General features: G+C 47.1%; 1 protein-coding gene across 2 annotated transcripts; it reads left to right on the forward strand.

Moving 5' to 3' along the window:
• Window positions 1-295: 295 nt before the first annotated feature.
• LOC121588120 (adenosylhomocysteinase-like 1) lies at window positions 296-17,642 on the forward strand. Of its 2 annotated transcripts, none has more exons than XM_041905750.1 (6): window positions 296-506; window positions 7,490-8,401; window positions 8,544-8,863; window positions 13,800-14,149; window positions 14,221-14,792; window positions 14,886-17,642. In XM_041905750.1, exons 2-6 carry the CDS (start codon window positions 8,392-8,394, stop codon window positions 15,011-15,013), a joined length of 1,380 nt encoding a protein of 459 aa, XP_041761684.1. In that variant the 5' UTR covers window positions 296-506; window positions 7,490-8,391; the 3' UTR covers window positions 15,014-17,642. The 2 variants fall into 2 exon arrangements, with proteins under 2 accessions (XP_041761684.1, XP_041761693.1); XM_041905759.1 differs by lacking the exon at window positions 296-506 and adding an exon at window positions 2,369-2,532.
• The last annotated feature ends 284 nt before the right edge of the window (window positions 17,643-17,926 follow it).

Genomic DNA, 17,926 nt, shown 5'->3' on the forward strand with positions numbered 1-17,926 from the left:
ACCCAACGAACAACATCGACATGCTTTCTCATTCTACCCAATAGATCAGTAAACCTGAGAGAGCGAGAAAGCATGTTAGTTTTGTCGCTTGGGTAAAGTGGATAATTCGAAGGTTGCAGTGTGGTGGAAAAGAAGCCTCTCAGCTCAAAATGCTTCAGAGTGGAAGAAAACCCCTGTGCCGAAGCAATCTCTATACACCTTTCGCACAACCCTCCAGGGCCCGCACTGCCGATCCGTGCCGGATCGATTATCCGGCCCGCCGCTGTCGCCTTTTGGAGCGAGCACGGATAATCGCGCCGGCACGGTTCCGCACGGCTGGAGAAATATGTGAATTTCGCTTCAGAAGCACCACACACAGCCAAAGCACACAGCGGTGCAAAAATACAAACTGTTTTCGGTCGCACCGTACTCGCCGTCGCAATTGTTCTGTGGCCTCGTCGCGTGAGATCGTCTGTCCTACCGCCGCCACCACCACCACCATCGCCGCCCCCCGCCTTCGGCTGCAGGTGAGTGTTTTGGGCGACGTGGGCGACGTGGAATTGCTACCTTCAACACAGGCCGCGAGCTGCCTGCGAGGACGCTTCTTCCGCGGGGCTCTCCTTGGAGGCTACACCGAAGGGGCCAGTGTGCGAACATTCAACCGCAAAACCCCCCTAAACACGCCGTGCCGTGAACGCTGTGCTTGTGTTTGTGCACCGTGTCGTCTTCGTGGAGCATCAGGACGCGATCCGCGGTGTGGACCGACTTGTTCGTAGGGGTGGGGGAAGGCGGGAGGTTTATTTTCGTTCGGTACCTGCTGTTCCAGCGGGTTTGTTGTTCGAGCAGTGCTGGAACGCAGGCTTTCCATTGTCCACTCACCCGCCATGCCCGGCCCGTGTTTGCCGTGGCCGCCAGTGTTTAGTGTGGTTTAGTTTGCTCTTGACCGTTTGTCCGCTGCAAGTTCGTTTCCATTATTATTTTTTTTTAGATCGCCGCAGTGCGCTCTAGATGCAGCGGGACAGACGTGGGGGGAAGGGAGAAAGCGTCACGAAAATTTCCCCACACGCGCTGTCTGTGGGGGGGGGGCGCCGTTGCAGTATTTCTTAACATTTGTGTTGTTGCTCTAATTGCTATGTGGCCAATGTGGCTGTGTGTGTATGTGTGTGTGTGTGTGTGTGTTTGTGGAAAAAAGTCCCATCGATCCATTTGGTCGTCACGTTTCCGCGCTGGTGCTCTGGTGTGCCGTGCTTGCCTGCCAGACACTGCCACATTTCTCCAGCACAACAAAAACGCACACAAACACACACACACAGCTGCACACAAAAACAACAACAAAAGGTTTGGAAAACTGCGATGGAATTTCCATCGTCCAGCGGGTGGATTATCTCCACGCGCGCAACATCCCGAACGGTGGAACGAAGCCGTAGAAAAAGGTGTGCATTAGGTGTGTGTGTGTGTATTTTTTTTTCACCTCTGGTGTGAAAGGTGCTTAAAGGGAAAGGAGAGGGTACTTTTTGTGTGAGTGTTACCCACCCAAACCCTCGCACCATTTGAAATCGTGCCAAAATAGTGCCATTTGGAGCACGGCAACCAAAAGGAAGCACAAGCATATCCATCTTCTGTGTGGTTGCAAACGTGTGTGTGTGTGTGTGTGTGTGGGTGCAAAATATGAGTCACAATTGTGTTTCCACAAAATTAGTGATGTGAAAGTGCATCCAGGTGCAGTTTTGGGTTGCCAAAATGTAGGTCAGGGGCAGTGTGTGCGCCCATTTGTGTGTGTTTGTTCCTGTTCGTCTTTCGGTCACCATTGAAACGCACCCACGCACAGCTTCAGCTTTCATTGCATTTTGTTGCATCCCAACCAGACCCCCCCCCCACACCCCCGGCCCATCCCTCCAAGCATCAAAATGCACAGAAACGGTACGAAGTGCAGCGTGCGGGTGCGTTATGAGTTGCATAACAGCCATCATGTTTGCCCGAGTGGGCTGGAGAAGAAGAAGAAGAAGAAAAACTAAACACACACACCCACACACACGTTAGTTCCACTCTAACCAACTGCTCCCTTCACCTTGTCGGCCTTTTTTTGTGCCGTGAGGTGGAGATGGGACGCTGTTTTTTTGTTTGCGAAACTCCTCCCCACCCCCCAGCAAAGAGCGCGTGTGACCTTCGTCGTAGCGGCGCAATACGCGAGATAATTCAGCATTTCGTTCAACATTCAATCACTCACACACGTGCTTTGTGGACGCGGTCCGCGTGAAGTCATCCATTGAAGCAATTTGTTTTGTGCAGCGGCGTATCGTGCGATAAAAAAACTGTTTAAACACACACATGTGGATGGTGGTGCATACAAGCTAATGATATTTTTGGACTAGCACCGAAAACCAAGCCTCCTAGAACCCCGATTCAATCAACCGGATTAAATTCCAGCGACCCGACGCGCTTCACCCCGATTCTACTATCAGCCGAGCGGCGGAGGAAGGAGGGAAGGGGGGCATACACTGAGCCACTTGTGGCACAACACAGCAAACTTGCACGTGACCCGCGCCATATCGGGTAAGCGCTGTACACCGTTTGTACTAGTGATGGGAAAAATGAAGTATTCGTCGGAATCGGTTCCGGCTAGCTCCGAAGTTTTTCTGGAATTGATTCCGGTATCGGCGATGGAATCGGAATTGGCTCCGGATTTTTTTTCGGAATCGGAATCGGCTCCAGAATCAGCATCACTTTCGGCAAGAAAAAGCGTTTGGGTCCGTATTAGTGTTGGGGTGAATCTGAAGGAATCTTTGGTATGATTCAATGAATCTGAATCTCGGTTGTTGAATATTCATTAATCTTCAAAGAATCTCGAATGATTTGTATATCTCGAAAGATTCATGTATTTCGAAAGATTCGTGAATCTCAAGGGATTCATAAATCTAAAAAAAAAATCATTAAGCTTGAGCTTTTCATTATTCTTCGTGGCTTAACCTACGTCATGCCAGCAGCTATACAGGCTTTCGAGACTTCTTGGAAAGTACCACGCAGCCGGATAGTTTGTTTTGCTACGGGGAGACGGTCCATGTGAGGCTTGAATCCACAACGGGCAAGTGGGATTGAACAAATTCAATATTTTGGAAATCATACATCTCTAAAGATTGATGAATCCCTGGAGATATATGCATTTTAATGTATTTATGCAGGCCATAGATTCAATATTTTCAGATTCATGTTTGTTTAACGATTCGTGAATCTTTGAAAATTCGATTCGAGATTCGAATCACTCATCACTGAAGATTCATGTGAATGAATATCAACGAAAGATTCAAGAAATCCAACACTAGTTCGTATATATAGTCGCGAAAAATCCAAATGTACTTGTAAACGAGCCATTTTCATGGAGATTCCTGGATTGATCTCGCTTCTAAAACTTCTTATTTCAATTAAAGAACTGATTCTCATTCCGCAGCTAATTCCAATTCTGATTCCGTTTCCGGAGCTAATTCCCAGGTCGATTCTGATTCCGGAGCCGAATCTGATTCCGAAATCGGCTTCGGATTCGGAGTCGACTGCGAAATCGGCTCCGGAGTCAACTCCGGAATCGACTTCGGAATCGACTCCAGAATTGATTCCGAACACGGAATCGGAATCGGGTAGGTTCGATTCCGAGCTCCCACCACTAGTTTGTACAGCTGGTTGCTCGACCCAGTTATTATTGATGCAGTTTTGAGCTTGTTTTTTTTTCTTCCAACGAGCTAACGAATAATGATGATGTTTCGCGTTAATCTGTTTGCTTTCTGTTTCGTTTTAGTAGTTATATTGCGAGGAAAAACAAGCAGCATCAGCAGCAGTCGGCAACCCTCCCGTGGTGTGTTAAATGGCGAGCGGCCCCCCAAAAGGGGCTAATATTAATTATCAATTAATCGACCGCCACACTGGAACCGGTCCACCGCATGCACCAAAGCGACCAGCGGCTGTTTGTGCCAGTTCCAGTGCAATTGCAAATGTTGGTTGTGCTTACATTTTGTTTCTGTTGTGATGTAAATTCTAAGCAGTATTTCTCACAAATTTTGATATCCTAGGATGGAATCAGTGCTAGAAAAATGACACAGAATCCTCTCAAAGTGAGATCAATGGCTGCAAATTCGCTTTGAGGCAAAAGGCCTTGGTTTGCTTTTTGTTATTTTTTTTAAATTTCTTGCAAATGTGAGTACCTCTTATTTCAATTTTCTCGTTTATTGGTGTCTCACACTGCAACCCTCCCTAAGCATCACCGTATTTTACAATAACACATTTAATGATGATGGTTATGACTGTTTTTTTTCTGGTTCGCCTCATCCGGCACGCATCATCATGCGCCAATTCACGCCAGTGTTTTGCAATCGCTAGAATGGCTAGAACGGAACGGAACCGTGTTGGGGATTGGTGGGGACAAATGGCGCGTAAATCATCGTAAAGTGATCGGTGGTGGTGACTTAATAGATTCGTGCCACATTTCTGTGCCCAGCGGCATCACACCACTCCTCCACTGGCCGGACAGAGAAACCGAGACCCGAGACCGTTCCGACGATTGAGCTGAAGTCGTATTAGTATTTTTTGTTTTGTTTTTCAATTACCACCCGAACGCGTGATTGGATTGAATTGGGAGGGGGGACTCGTTTTTATTGCTTTTCCCCACCGATCACAGGGGATGACAAATTCTGCGCGTGATGAGTGCGTGTGTTGCCACATGATAACAGTTCGCGGGGCTTTATTGCTTTGCCCCGTCGACGTTGCCGCCACCGCTTCCGGCGTTCCTCGTGTTCCGGTTCGTTCGTGGCGGCTTCTTTTTTTTTTTTGCTTGCTCGCTGTAAAGCTGTAGAAATAGACACCTGGGACTGTTGGCGGGTGTAAATTATATTGAAATTAACATCTCTTCAGAGGTATAAAATGCGGCAAGCAGGCGAGTCGCGGGTAACGAGCTTTCCCCCATCAGCGCACCGGTGTGAATAGAGCATTTGATTAGCGAATGTATTACCAGCTTTGACAAAACAAGTGTGGGAAACGGAACCGCTTCCAGCTGGCTGCCATTAGCCTTACCCCTTTTTGTTTAGGGTGTGTGTGTGTATGTGGTTGTTTCGTTTTTCGTTTATTTTCATTTCAGAATAAGTGCGCCGAGTGTTGTTTTCGGCTGAAGAATCGATGAAACGTCGATCTCTCCACAGTTCCCGCACATCTGGCTATACCTGCGCGAACATCACGTGCCTAGTTGCTTAGCGATCGTAATAAGATAGCAAGCTAGCGTCACCAGAACCACTGCTGCTACGGACTGTTTTAATTTGCAGCTTGAGAGACGAGCACAAAAAACGAAACCTCCGCGAGAGACACATGATGGATCGATTTTTCTTTTTTGTTGTTGTTGCTTCCAGCTTCCTTCCATTTGATGAGATGCAAATATACTCTCAGGCATAAAAAGAGAAGCGTAGAACGCAACTACAGCAACCCAGCGACATGACACCATTACGACTGTGGAGGGGCGCAAGGTTTCGGTGCAATCTTTCGTGCCACATCGCTTGGTGTGTGTGTGTGTGTCGTTGCATAAATATTAGCCGAATGGCGCCTAGCCAACCGATCAGCTCGCACGTTCGCCAGCCAGTGCTCCAAAAAATTCCTCCCCGGCACGAACCACACGGATGACATGGGTTTGCATGACGTCGGTCGAGCGAAGGTTTTTGCCATTTTCTCTCGCAACCCTTCTCGGCATGCGTTCTGCTATCGATTGACCAATGGCTGGATGGTTTTGGCTGTTTGTTGTCATTTTAAAGAACGTATTTATGTACATATTGTACATCTTTATGCGGAATTATTGGGAGAGCGCGCAAGGGCGCAAACGTGACCGTGACGGTGCTGACGATCGCCCTTTTTTGTGTTAATGTCGATGAGTGTGCGTGTGGGTGGTTTAATTAGTTTTTGTTTCGTTCTTTTCTATCTTTGTCTTTTCCTTGGCGCTTATCATTCGCGCAAACCGAGTGCCAGTATCTAGCAGGGTAGAATTTTGTTAAACTAAATACGTCATATCACAGCCAAGGGTGTGGAGTAAGCTGGAAGTGCTAGTGTAGAATTCTTATCTTCCGTCTGGGGGCTGAAGGGGGGGGGGGGGTAGGGATGGGAAATCATAAATTTTAATTAAACCTCTCTCCGCTCCCCTCCCCTTCCGGAGCTATATACCTCACGGCGTCAATGTGTCGACCATGCAAACCTTAGAATAATGAAGCAACGCGTCACGCTTGAATCTTGCGCGAGTTGTCGTTCCGACAGGGGGAAAGAGTTGAAAGTAGTGGTGAGCGCTCTGGAGTGCGCCCAAGATTCCGATTCCGACTCCGGCAAAATCGGAATCAATAGTTCCGCCCGAAGTCGGAGTCATCCGTAATTACCTCCGGAGTCATCTGGAATTACCTCCGAAGTCGTCCGGAATCACCTCCGAAGTCGTCTAGAATTACCTCCGGAGTCGTCCGGAATTATCTCCGGAGTCGTCCAGAATTACCTCCGAAGTCGTCCGGAATTACCTCCGGAGTCGTCCAGAATTACCTCCGCAGTCGTCCGGAATTACTTACGGAGTCAGCCCGGTTTTTCCCCTCTTTGGCTTCGCGTTTGCACTTCAACAGACCTTTCTTTCTAAGAATAGCGGTTTGAGTCGACCGGAACGAGCAGGAGTCAGAGTTGAAGATGAAATGACTGACCACAAAAAACATTGCAACGGCCGTCTCGGGGCTCCGGGTGACTCCTACTCCAGAAGAATCCGGTAGACTCCGGCCTACTCCGGACGACTCAGGACGACTCCGACCGACTCCATACGACTCAGGAAGTCTGCGACCAACTCCAGACGACTCAGGACGACTCCTGATGACTGAACAACTCTGGAAGACTCCGGACGATTCCTGATAACTTAGGAACTCCGGACGACTCAGGACGACTCCGGAGAACTCCAGACGACTCCGGAGGACTCTGGTGGACTCCAATTTCAAACTGCTCTAGATAATGCTCCGGAGATAATTCCGGAGTCGGCTTCAAAATTTCCTGAGTGGGATTGGAGTCGATTCCGGATTTTTACTAACATAACCCATCACTAGTTAAAAGATGTCATATGATTGGTCCACGATTGCTCTCTCGCGGTTTGTTGGGGGGGGGGGGGGAGAGGGGTGGTAGGAAACAACAATCAATGCAGTTTGCAAGGTGTCCGCACCTGCGCGGGCAAGGCTTACACTGGGAAGGGAAGTAGGGCAAACACAAGGCGCAACCCCTTTCGGGCACTATTTTAATTGCGTTAGATAGTCCGGACAATATGTGTATGTGTGTGTGTGTGTTTGTCATAATTAAAAGAGCCTACATGCCTTAGGAGATACACGCCCGCGGGTCGGCAGCAACGCGTTTTAAGTGGGCAAAGGGATTTGGTCTCTTCGTTTATTACTTTCCTCGACTACATCAGCCTCGAAACCCCATCAGCGAAGAAATCAATTGATGACACACAACACTTATCTATTATTCTCCTTTCCAGATAGCCTGGCCAATTTACGCTGACTGGTGACGCGCGCCAGCGCACCCGCACGCCGACGAAGAGCGACGACGCAGCCTTGGTGAAGCGACCAGTGTGTTTCGTGTTCTTTTTTTTTTTTGGTTTTGTTTTATTTTGTTTGCCTCTTTATTTCGGACCACGATCGAGCCCGGAGGCCCACCACCACTGACGTAGTTTTTTTTTTCTGATTGAGCGCATTTTGCTATCTCAACGGAACGGTCGTGATCGTGCGCGGTTCCAGCGAAAGAGGCGCCGTACGCCAGTTCTTGCCGATCCACCGAAGCAGATAGAACGCTTTCTGCGCGCGCACACCAGCCTGGAGAAGCCCGGTTATAGAGGGAAATTGTATTTATGCTATCGCGATACGCGCCATCGATTAGCAGTGTCGGTCGGGCAGTCGGCCAGTGCGGATCGTGCGACGCAGTAACGTTCGGGAAATACACGCGACACGCGCGGAATCGTCCATCAACCTAAACATTAAACGAAAATACTAAAACAAACGAAAAAAGGCCGATTCATCTCAAACCGGAAGCCTTCTGCGGGGTTGGAAGTGGCGTGTGCTGCAGCGAGTGTTTTTGCGCGTTGTGTAACCGAATTTTCGCGGCGGCCAGGTGCGCGAAGGGTTTTTCTCTAAAAGCCCCTGCCAACGTTGTGGTGTGCCGCCTTATCTTACTTGTTGCACACATACTCACACACACTGACGTTCGTTCCGGTGGTATTGTAAAACACGTCCCCAAGTGGCCGGTGTGAGTGGGTGAAACTAAACCCCAGGCACTCTAGCCCGACCAGTGAGGCTCCAGTCGCAGCCGCAGCAACTTGCCAGTCAACGAGCCAACCCAATCTACCAGTTCTACCAGCCAACGAAGCCACTCTCGTCGTCCAAGATGAGCATGAGTAAGTGTCTGCCCGGCTGCAATCAACCCACAAACGCCATCTCAGGGCGCCAACCCACACACGCATGTGACACAACACACATGACCGCACCGATCTCATCCTTGGTATCCTGTTTTCCACACATTCCCACCTTTCTCGCCAGGTTCGTACACCGAGAGCAGCTCGGAGGAGGACGACCTGTCGCCGCGCGACAAGGTGCAGCAAAACTCGAAGGGCTATGCGGACTTCTGCGTCCGCAACATCAAGCAGCACTCGTTCGGGAGGCACGAGATTGAGATCGCGGAGCAGGAGATGCCGGGCATCATGGCGCTGCGCAAGCAGGCGCTCGACGACAAACCGCTCAAGGGTGCGAACATCGTCGGCTGCACGCACGTGAACGCGCAGACCGCCGTCCTCATCGAGACGCTCATCTGTCTCGGTGCGAACGTGAGATGGGCGGCGTGTAACATCTACTCGACGCAGGTTAGTGCCTCCTTGTTTTTTGTTTTTTTTTTTTTGTGATAATAAAAATTTGGTTTTTCATTTACCTTGTCTTGTCGCCCGCGCTTAGGCATTGATCCGGCGTACGGCGCCTCAGATGTTTTGATTGGTGGCGGTATCGTTGGGTGTAGTGATGGGAAAAATGAAGATTTTGTTGGAATCGAATCGTTTCTGGAATCGATTCCGGATAGATAGGTCCGGAAACAGTTTCCGGAATCGATTCCGGGATCGGTTCCGGAATTTGCTCCGTAATTGGCTCCGGAATTGGCTCCGGAATCAAAATCGGAGCTCAAATCAACTCACGCACACAACTGAGATAATCAGAGGTGAGACTCAAACAGTTGGTAGACCAATCACATGCTTGGTGACATTTTGTTTAGCACCCATCTCTTGGTCACTCACTTTGTCACGACATTTTCTGGCGGTGATAATCAAGACATTCTTGGAATATACTTGGCGTGTGGTCCCAAGCAGCAAAATGAGCATGCTTTCTAGCTCTTTCTGGTTTGATGGGTCAAACAGAGCGAGAAAACATGATGATTATGTTTCTTGGGTCCACTCGCAAGCACCCCTTATCTCCCATGACTATCGTGATGATCATCGACAGAAAATGTCACGAGTGTTGGTTGCACACAATGTCACCAAGCATGTTCAACAGACAACAGATGGTTTGAGGCTCACCTCTGATCGTCATGGTAGAACTCGTCATGCTGACATTAGTATGTTTCGGCCGGAATTTGTCATGACTATGTCAGTGACACTTAGAACTCTGATCACAGTAAAAAAAAGTCATGACATTGTGACTGATCAAGGGTTGGTCGCAAAAATGTCACGAAGCATGCGTTGATCACATCAATCGTCACATCAATCACCTTTGATTATCACAAATGAGCTGACATGGATGTTGTTTCAGCCAGATTTTGTTTATGACATTGACAGTGACATTTTGCAGCACGGATTCTCGGACTGATTTCGCTTCTGAAATTTGGTTTGCGGCTCACCTCTGATCGTCATGGTAGAACTCGTCATGCTGACATTAGTATGTTTCGGCCGGAATTTGTCATGACTATGTCAGTGACACTTAGAACTCTGATCACAGTAAAAAAAGTCATGACATTGTGACTGATCAAGGGTTGGTCGCAAAAATGTCACGAAGCATGCGTTGATCACATCAATCGTCACATCAATCACCTTTGATTATCACAAATGAGCTGACATGGATGTTGTTTCAGCCAGATTTTGTTTATGACATTGACAGTGACATTTTGCAGCACGGATTCTCGGACTGATTTCGCTTCTGAAACTTCTTATTTCAATTCAAGAACTGATTCCCATTCCGGAGCTATTTCCAATTCTGGAATCAATTCCGATTCTGTTATCGGAGCAAATTGCGATTCCCGTGTCGATTCCGATTCTGGAGTCGAATCCGGAGTTGACTCCGGAATCAGAATCGGCTTCAAAATTGATTCCGAACACGGAATTGAAATCGGAAAGGTTTGTTTTAGAGCTCCCACCACTAGTTGGGTGGACCACAGTTTTTTTTAATTTGATTTCATCAAGCCGTGGAGATCAAGAAGAAAGAAGAGTTTTTTTGTCTAATGCACCATCCCCCACCCTATTGCTATGTCTCCCCCATGTCGAGTGCTGTGTGTTTGTGTGCACTAATCACTCAACAACGTACTCTCTCGTTTTTTATGATCTAAGCCTAGTGTCGCTTGGTGCAGCTGGGTCCCGTTAGTAGATGTAGCAGGAGAAACGGTGTGCTCACCACCTGCCCGCTGTGTAAGTTTGCTCTGCGTACACATCGAAACATGCAATCGATCATTGGGGCGCACTTGACGGGCTCTAGTACCTGCTGACCTGATGGCCGGAAATCGGGATGTTGCACCGCTCGCACCTACCACTCGACGGGTGGTGCGTCCGTCCCGAATCTCGATTGCGTTAGTGATAAGTTTGTGTGTGCGGGTGAGGTGAGGGGTTTGGTCAGTTTACTTTTAGATGTTCTTCACCTCCTATGGTGTCCCCCCTCTAATTTACGACATTGTGCTGATGATGGCGATAAAAAATGATGGAACCAAACAGATAGAGAGAGAGAGAGAGAGAGAGAGAGAGAGAGAGAGAGAGAGAGAGAGAGAGAGAGAGAGAGAGAGAGAGACAGAGGGTGTGCCTGTTTGGTGAACCAAAGGGAAGGAAGCTAATAGAAGCACCTTTGGAAGACGCCAGGTGAAGGTGAACAGAACTTCTCTCGCACTTTGCGTCGCGGTTATAGATAATGAATTGCCGCCTCCCCTACCTACTGGCTAGAAGCATCTCCACCTCACTGGCCCACCGAGGCATTTGCGTTTGTCCCCGTTTTGTTGCTTTTTCTTCTTTTTCGCCTGTGTTTGTTTCGCTTGTACATTCGAAGAAGAGTGTGCCCGACCCCACTATCTGTCGTGCCAGTCGTTTTATTGCTCAATTGCCGTCGTTCATGTGCATGTCGTCGGGGTTGCGTCTGAGTGACGCGCGTTGCTTTGCGTCTAGGGCGAGGTTGGGAAGGTTTATATCTTGCCTCGCCTCCCCCACCTGCTGCTGCAATTCCTCCAGCCCGTGTGTGCTAGTTCTCGCAGTAGTTCGGCCGCGAGAGGGTTGTAAGATGCATCACGTGCGCCACCCTAAACCCGTTCGGGCAAATATTATCCCATCCCGCCAAGCTATGTTTGCTCAATCTCGGCGGCCTGCTACTGCTGCTGCTGCTGTCCAGATTTGCCTGAGTGTGTTGACAAGCGAGCATCAATTCAGTCGTTAAGGGAAATTCTTCACACACAAACCCACACACACACAAATACAATCTGGGACAATGTAATACTGCGCTCATCGCCGGTGTGTGCATGCACCTAGAACGGCGAACAGCAAATGCTTTGCTTGTGGGACGGATTTTTGTGTTGCTCGTGAAAAGATAACGGTTGGGGTCGGTCCGCGTGTGTTTGAAGAGGATTTCAGCACCTAGCGCGCAGGCAGCTTTGGACCGCCATTTCTTTGCGGCAAGCTTCTGTTAAGATGTTATGGACAAGCGAGGACATGTGTGTACAAAGAATGTGGTGCCGCTGGAATGGTTGCACTAGTTATGCAATCGTATAAAGCTTTAACAACAAGGGAGGGCATCTGATAGAAATTCCACAATAGTTGTCAACACCATCGGAACGAATTGCTTGTGCAATACATGTAGTTTCCTAGGAACCGTAGCGCAGCGAATGGGAAGTATGGGCAAAAGAGATATATTTTCCAGAGGTTCTCATAGTTTTAGGACACTTCCTTGACTTCTTCAAATAGGTGATTAATTTTATTTGATGGAAATTGCACTCTATGACACTTTTTTGGACAGGCTCCTTGGAAATTGTGATATGATTTATCCAACAAGAGTGCTATAGAGTCCAATTCCCGTAAGTACATGAAGTGCATAAGATTGGATATCAATACGATTGAACCAAACAAATCTGGGAAACGACCAAAAAATCGTGGGAACACACCAAACAAATATGGGAAGCAACCAAACATTTTCGGGAAACAATCAAAATCATCCTGAAGCGACATATCACCCTGAACGATGCATGGAATATCAAGAAACTGTCAAAATCTTCACTTTGAAAAGGGTCTAGTCCTTAGGGTTTTCCAAGGGAGATGTTTCGAATGCGTTCATCATTATTTGCCACCTCCTTCTTCTTCTTCTTCTTATTCACCACCTCCAAGATGTTTTTCAACAGCTGTCAAATGGTGTATTTGCATCTTATTAAAACGTCAGTTCTTACACATGATTTTCAACACAGCACATAGATCTGTCAACTCTACCCTTGTGTTTGATATGTGTTGAATATCATGTGGTAGAATTGCAAAATTATTCTCACGCAATTACAACGTTTGACAGCTGTTGACAAACATCTCGCAAGGAAAGGAACATTGTTGTGCAAAATTGTGACATTGGAAATTGACAAAAAGTTAGACAAAAAGTGTCAAAAATGTTGATGTTGCATAATGATATTAAAAAACTTCGATGTAAACATCTGCAAAATGTATGATCTAGTGCTGTGAATCTATATACACGGACACCAAAAAACTAGGGTTGAGTTTCATGAATCTTTTGTGGAGATTCATTCATATGAATCTCTAGCGATGAGTTATTTGAATCAAGAATCGAATATCAAAAGATCCATCTTTAAAGATTCGAGAATCTACAAGGATTCATGATTCTCTAAAGATTAATGGATCTCCAAGGATTCATGAAACCAAAAGATTCATAATCCATTAAGATTTCAAAATCTCCAGAGAGTCATGAATCTTTAGGGATGTATGATTTTCAAAATATTGAAATTGCGCGATCCCATGGTTCATTGGTTAACTGGAACTACCTAACAACATGCTCGTCGAGGCCTCGCATGCACCATATCTCCGTGTAGCAAAACAAACTATCCGGCTGCGTGAAACTTTCCAAGCAGTCTCGAAAGACTGTATAGGCTGGTATGATCACGTATGTATGACCACGTGCTACACCAAGAAGATTTAGAAAAAAGAAGAAGAAGAAGCTCAAGCTCTGGAGCTGAATCTTTGGAGATTCATGAACCTCTAGAGATTCGTGAATTTTTGAGATTTGTGAATCATTCCTCCCGAGATTCAGATTATTTGAATTACTTCAAAGATTCATGAATCAGATTTAGTCAACACTAGTCCGAACACATGTTAGCCATTATTCTAAACGTCTGGATTGTTCGTTTATTATTATTATTATTATTTATAAGTTCGTCTTGAAATTATAATAATTTAATCTGCCGCAGATTCCCTTTCTAGGGCATGGAGGGCTTTCAACGCTGATACGACACAAAATAATCCCCCCTCACCACACTTCTAACATATGCATATTATCCTTCCCCTCCTCCACCGACAGAATGAGGTAGCGGCCGCACTGGCCGAGAGCGGCGTGCCGATCTTTGCCTGGCGTGGCGAGATCGAGGAAGACTTCTGGTGGTGCATCGACAAGTGCGTGCACGCGGAAAACTGGCAGCCGAACATGATCCTGGACGATGGGGGTGACGCGACGCACCTGATGCTGAAGAAGTACCCGGTCATGTTCAAGATGATCAAGGGCATCGTGGACGAGAGCGTGACGGGCGTGCACCGGCTGTACCAGCTGTCCAAGACGAGCAAGCTGACCGTGCCGGCGATGAACGTGAAGGACGCGATCACCAAGACCAAGTTCGACAGTCTGTACAGCTGCAAGGAGTCGGTTATCGACAGGTAAGAGGGGGTGGGTTGCATACGTGTCATGGTTCGCGTTGTTCAAACGTTTCCGGGTTTTTTTCCAACAGCCTGAAGCGCGCCACGGACATCATGATCGGCGGCAAGCAGATTGTGCTGTGCGGGTACGGCGAGGTCGGCAAGGGCTGCGCCCAGGCCCTGAAGGGGCTCGGCTGCATCGTCTACGTGACCGAGATTGATCCGATCTGCGCGCTGCAGGCGTGCATGGATGGGTTCCGCGTGGTCAAGCTGAACGAGGTGATCCGCACGGTGGACGTGGTGATTACCTGCACCGGCAACAAGAACGTGGTGACGCGCGAGCACATGGACAAGATGAAGAACGGCTGCATCGTGTGCAACATGGGCCACTCGAACACCGAGATCGACGTGAACAGCCTGCGCACGTCCGAGCTGCAGTGGGAGAAGATGCGCTCGCAGGTCGACCACATCATCTGGCCAGGGCCGGACGGCAAGCGCATCATCCTGCTGGCCGAGGGCCGGCTGGTGAACCTGTCCTGCTCGAGCATCTCGTCGTTCGTGGCGTCGATCTCGGCCACCACGCAGGCGCTCGCGCTGATCGAGCTGTTCAATGCGCCGCCCGGCCGCTACAAGGCGGACGTCTATCTGCTGCCGAAGAAGATGGGTAAGCGCGGGCACTGCTTCGTATGCTCTCCGTTTATTTATTTTTTTTGTATGCTCACTCCCTACCATTGATTGCTCGGTGACTCTCCCACAGACGAGTACGTCGCCAGCCTGCATCTGCAGACGCTCGATGCGCATCTGACGGAATTGACCGACGAGCAGGCCCGGTACATGGGCCTCAACAAGGCCGGCCCGTTCAAGCCGAACTACTACAGGTATTAGTATAGCAGGTGCGCTTCGTTTCCGGCCGGGCCGCGCCGCCGCACGCACGACGCCACACGCTGCCGTGCCGCGAGTTAGCACCGCTCGGACGCGCACACCTTTATTAGCAAGCATAGCGAATTTATGAACCGCAATCACATCACTTCGTCGAACCGAGCTCTGTGTGTGTGTGTGTGGAGCTGGTGGATGTCACCCCAAATTACTAGCTGCAGCAGATAGAAGAAAAAAAAACCCCAAATGCGAAGAGTGAGAAAGAAGCAGAACCACTTTCGAGATGTATGTGTGTGTGTGTGTTGTGAGTGTGGAGCCTGCAATACGAACCACTTTTCGACAGGAAGAACCTTTGGAAACACCCACGCACACACACACACACTGTTTAGCATTTAGACGATAGATTAGAAATGATAAAACAATGCAAAGGAAGATGCGGTTAGGAAAAAGCGATGGTTCATTTGCATGAGCGTCAACGTACTAGTTTTTTTCATTTAGATCAATGGTTTTCAGATCTTTTTACCGCATTTCCTCCCATTCCCTACCGGCCCTTAGACGGGCTTCAAGAAAATCGGTACAAAATGAGTTAAACATCATTTTCTGTTGCTACCTCCCAACACTTTTACTTTTCATACAAACACCTGGATTGTTAGCTTGCTTCTATCTGTCAAACGCCCTAAAGATTTGGGAGGAACGTGTTGTTTTTACAGGGTTTTCCAGATGTTTTCATAGTTGTCGGACACTTCCTTGACTTTTTCTTATTGGAAGTGAACTTCATATGTTGGAAATTGGACTCTATGGCACGTTTTTTGGACAGACTGCTTGGACATTCCTATTGGATTTGTCCATCAAGGGTTCTATAGAGTCCAATTCAGGTTACATTAAGTTCATTTCACGTGTGAAAGAGTTAATAAAGTGTTCCACAACTATGAGAACTCCTGGAAAGCCCTGTAACGCAAAACAAAAGTTTGGGCATAAGTGGGTTAGTAGGAGGTTTTTTTTTTAAATTCTTCGTACGAGGAACGCATATAATTTTGGATGCCTCATCTATTGTCTTAAGTTGCTCTTAAGGTGGTGTCTTAAGTTGGCTAGTCCATTTTTTTAAGTACTGGATTTTTACAGCAAAATCATGTAGCACCTTGACAAGCTTATTTTTGGATTTAATAGGGAGCTTTGTACAATGCTACAATGTACAGCTTGTGTTGGTTATTGGACGAATAATCGTTTTTCGAATCTTACTTTTTTTTGATACGAATAATCTAGTCATTGACCCAATGCATTTTACGAAATTTTGATAAAAATTTCTCCCTGAAAAAAATATAATAACAATTTGAAAACCGCTGATTTAGATGATGAACTGGCCGTGAGTCGCAGCTTTTTTGTTAATTTTAATTGATGAAATATATATGGTTTCATTTCGCAATTGCAATACAATTTGTTTACTAAACCATGAACATTATTTGGCAGACCAGAAACGTTCTTTATTTCGACGGGTAGGACGGGTTCTTTTTATGAGTAGCTCAGTGCATTATAATTTGTTAAGAATCGATGAACGTTGATTAGACGATCTTTATTTTGAATGCACTGACCGTACGGTTCTGGTTCTTTAGTCAGGCCCCTAATTTTCTGTCGAGCATGGAGCTCCTCGAGCGCGTGTGGGTATTATGACTGTAAATCGGGATTAATAGAAGCAAAACGGTACACCTGCTCTTCCTTTGCTATGTATAAAAAAGAGAGAAAGAGAGTTAAAAAAACGATAAATATATATATTTAAAAAAACGAATTTCTTCCGCCGCTTTTACACACACACACACCCGCAGTAGCAGAACTCTGTATCCTGTAGAAGAGCGAAAGTGTGCAATCTGGTTAAAAATTTCTTGTTAAAAGCGATGCAAAGGAGACGGACAGAGAGCGAAAGACACGTGGTGGAAAAGTAAAAAAAAAATCCAAAAACTATAACTATAGCAATTAAAACATACGCAAACGCACGAAGAAAAGCAGCGATGATGTCCCGGTGGGTGTATGTGTGTTGTTTGTGCGCGATATTCGCAACAAAACATAATCGATCGGTCGGTTTGGGTTTTTTTGCTTTACCATTCGCAACCGCTCGATTGGGACGCGTGGCGTCGCTCACGTGGCTTTTTCTTCGCAACTGCAAAATTAATTGTCAATTAACCGAACAAACCCCCCACCCGCTATCGAACGAAGAACGAGCAAGCAAGGGAAAGCGCAATGCAATGCGACGAGAATGGGAAATAATGTGAATTAGAAGAAAAAAAAAACAATGTCTGCGCCAAAGCCGATTGCGACTTCTTCAGCGCTTTTGTTTCAGCATGTGTTTAAGAGAGGTGTTATCCTGTAACAGCCAAGCTAAGGATTGCATTTGCTCCGTTTGGGCAGAGTATTTCCGTTTCGTTTCGTGGGCGCGCGCCACACAACTAACTGATTTTTTCCCCCATTTTGATGGGCAGAGGCTCAATTCTCCTCCTTCAAAAGCCAGAACAAAATGTTTGTAAAAAACAAAACAAAACACTATCTATTGCTCTTATGTGTACAGCAGGTAAATAGGCGAACGAAAAAACAAAAACCGAGGCGAAGCGTACGAACGGAAAAGAAAATTGCTCTTGAAATGGAGAAACGAAAAAAACAAACAAACATTTGGGATAGGTTGAAGGAAACCCACTTATGCAGTTAGTAGTTGTGTAGTATGTAACGTTTACAACTTCCCCCCATACCCCCCTCTTTACACGTGCTCAGCCACGGTCGATGGGAGATAGAGAAGAAAAAAACACGTATGAATGGAACAATTATTAGTCGCGGTGAAGAAAGGTGAAGCTATTAGGTAGTTTATGTGGCAAACAGTTACAAACGGGCTATTTTGGGGGTATACATACATACATACATACACACACACAGACACGC

Source organism: Anopheles merus, chromosome X, assembly GCF_017562075.2.
Source record: "Anopheles merus strain MAF chromosome X, AmerM5.1, whole genome shotgun sequence".
NCBI lineage: Eukaryota > Metazoa > Arthropoda > Insecta > Diptera > Culicidae > Anopheles > Anopheles merus.

Bases quoted from the DNA above. Each gene is read 5' to 3' on its own strand.
- LOC121588120 (XM_041905750.1), top strand. The intron at 8,864-13,799 runs GTTAGTGCCTCC...CTCCACCGACAG, and splicing joins GTAACATCTACTCGACGCAG to AATGAGGTAGCGGCCGCACT. The intron at 14,793-14,885 runs GTAAGCGCGGGC...ACTCTCCCACAG, and splicing joins TCTGCTGCCGAAGAAGATGG to ACGAGTACGTCGCCAGCCTG.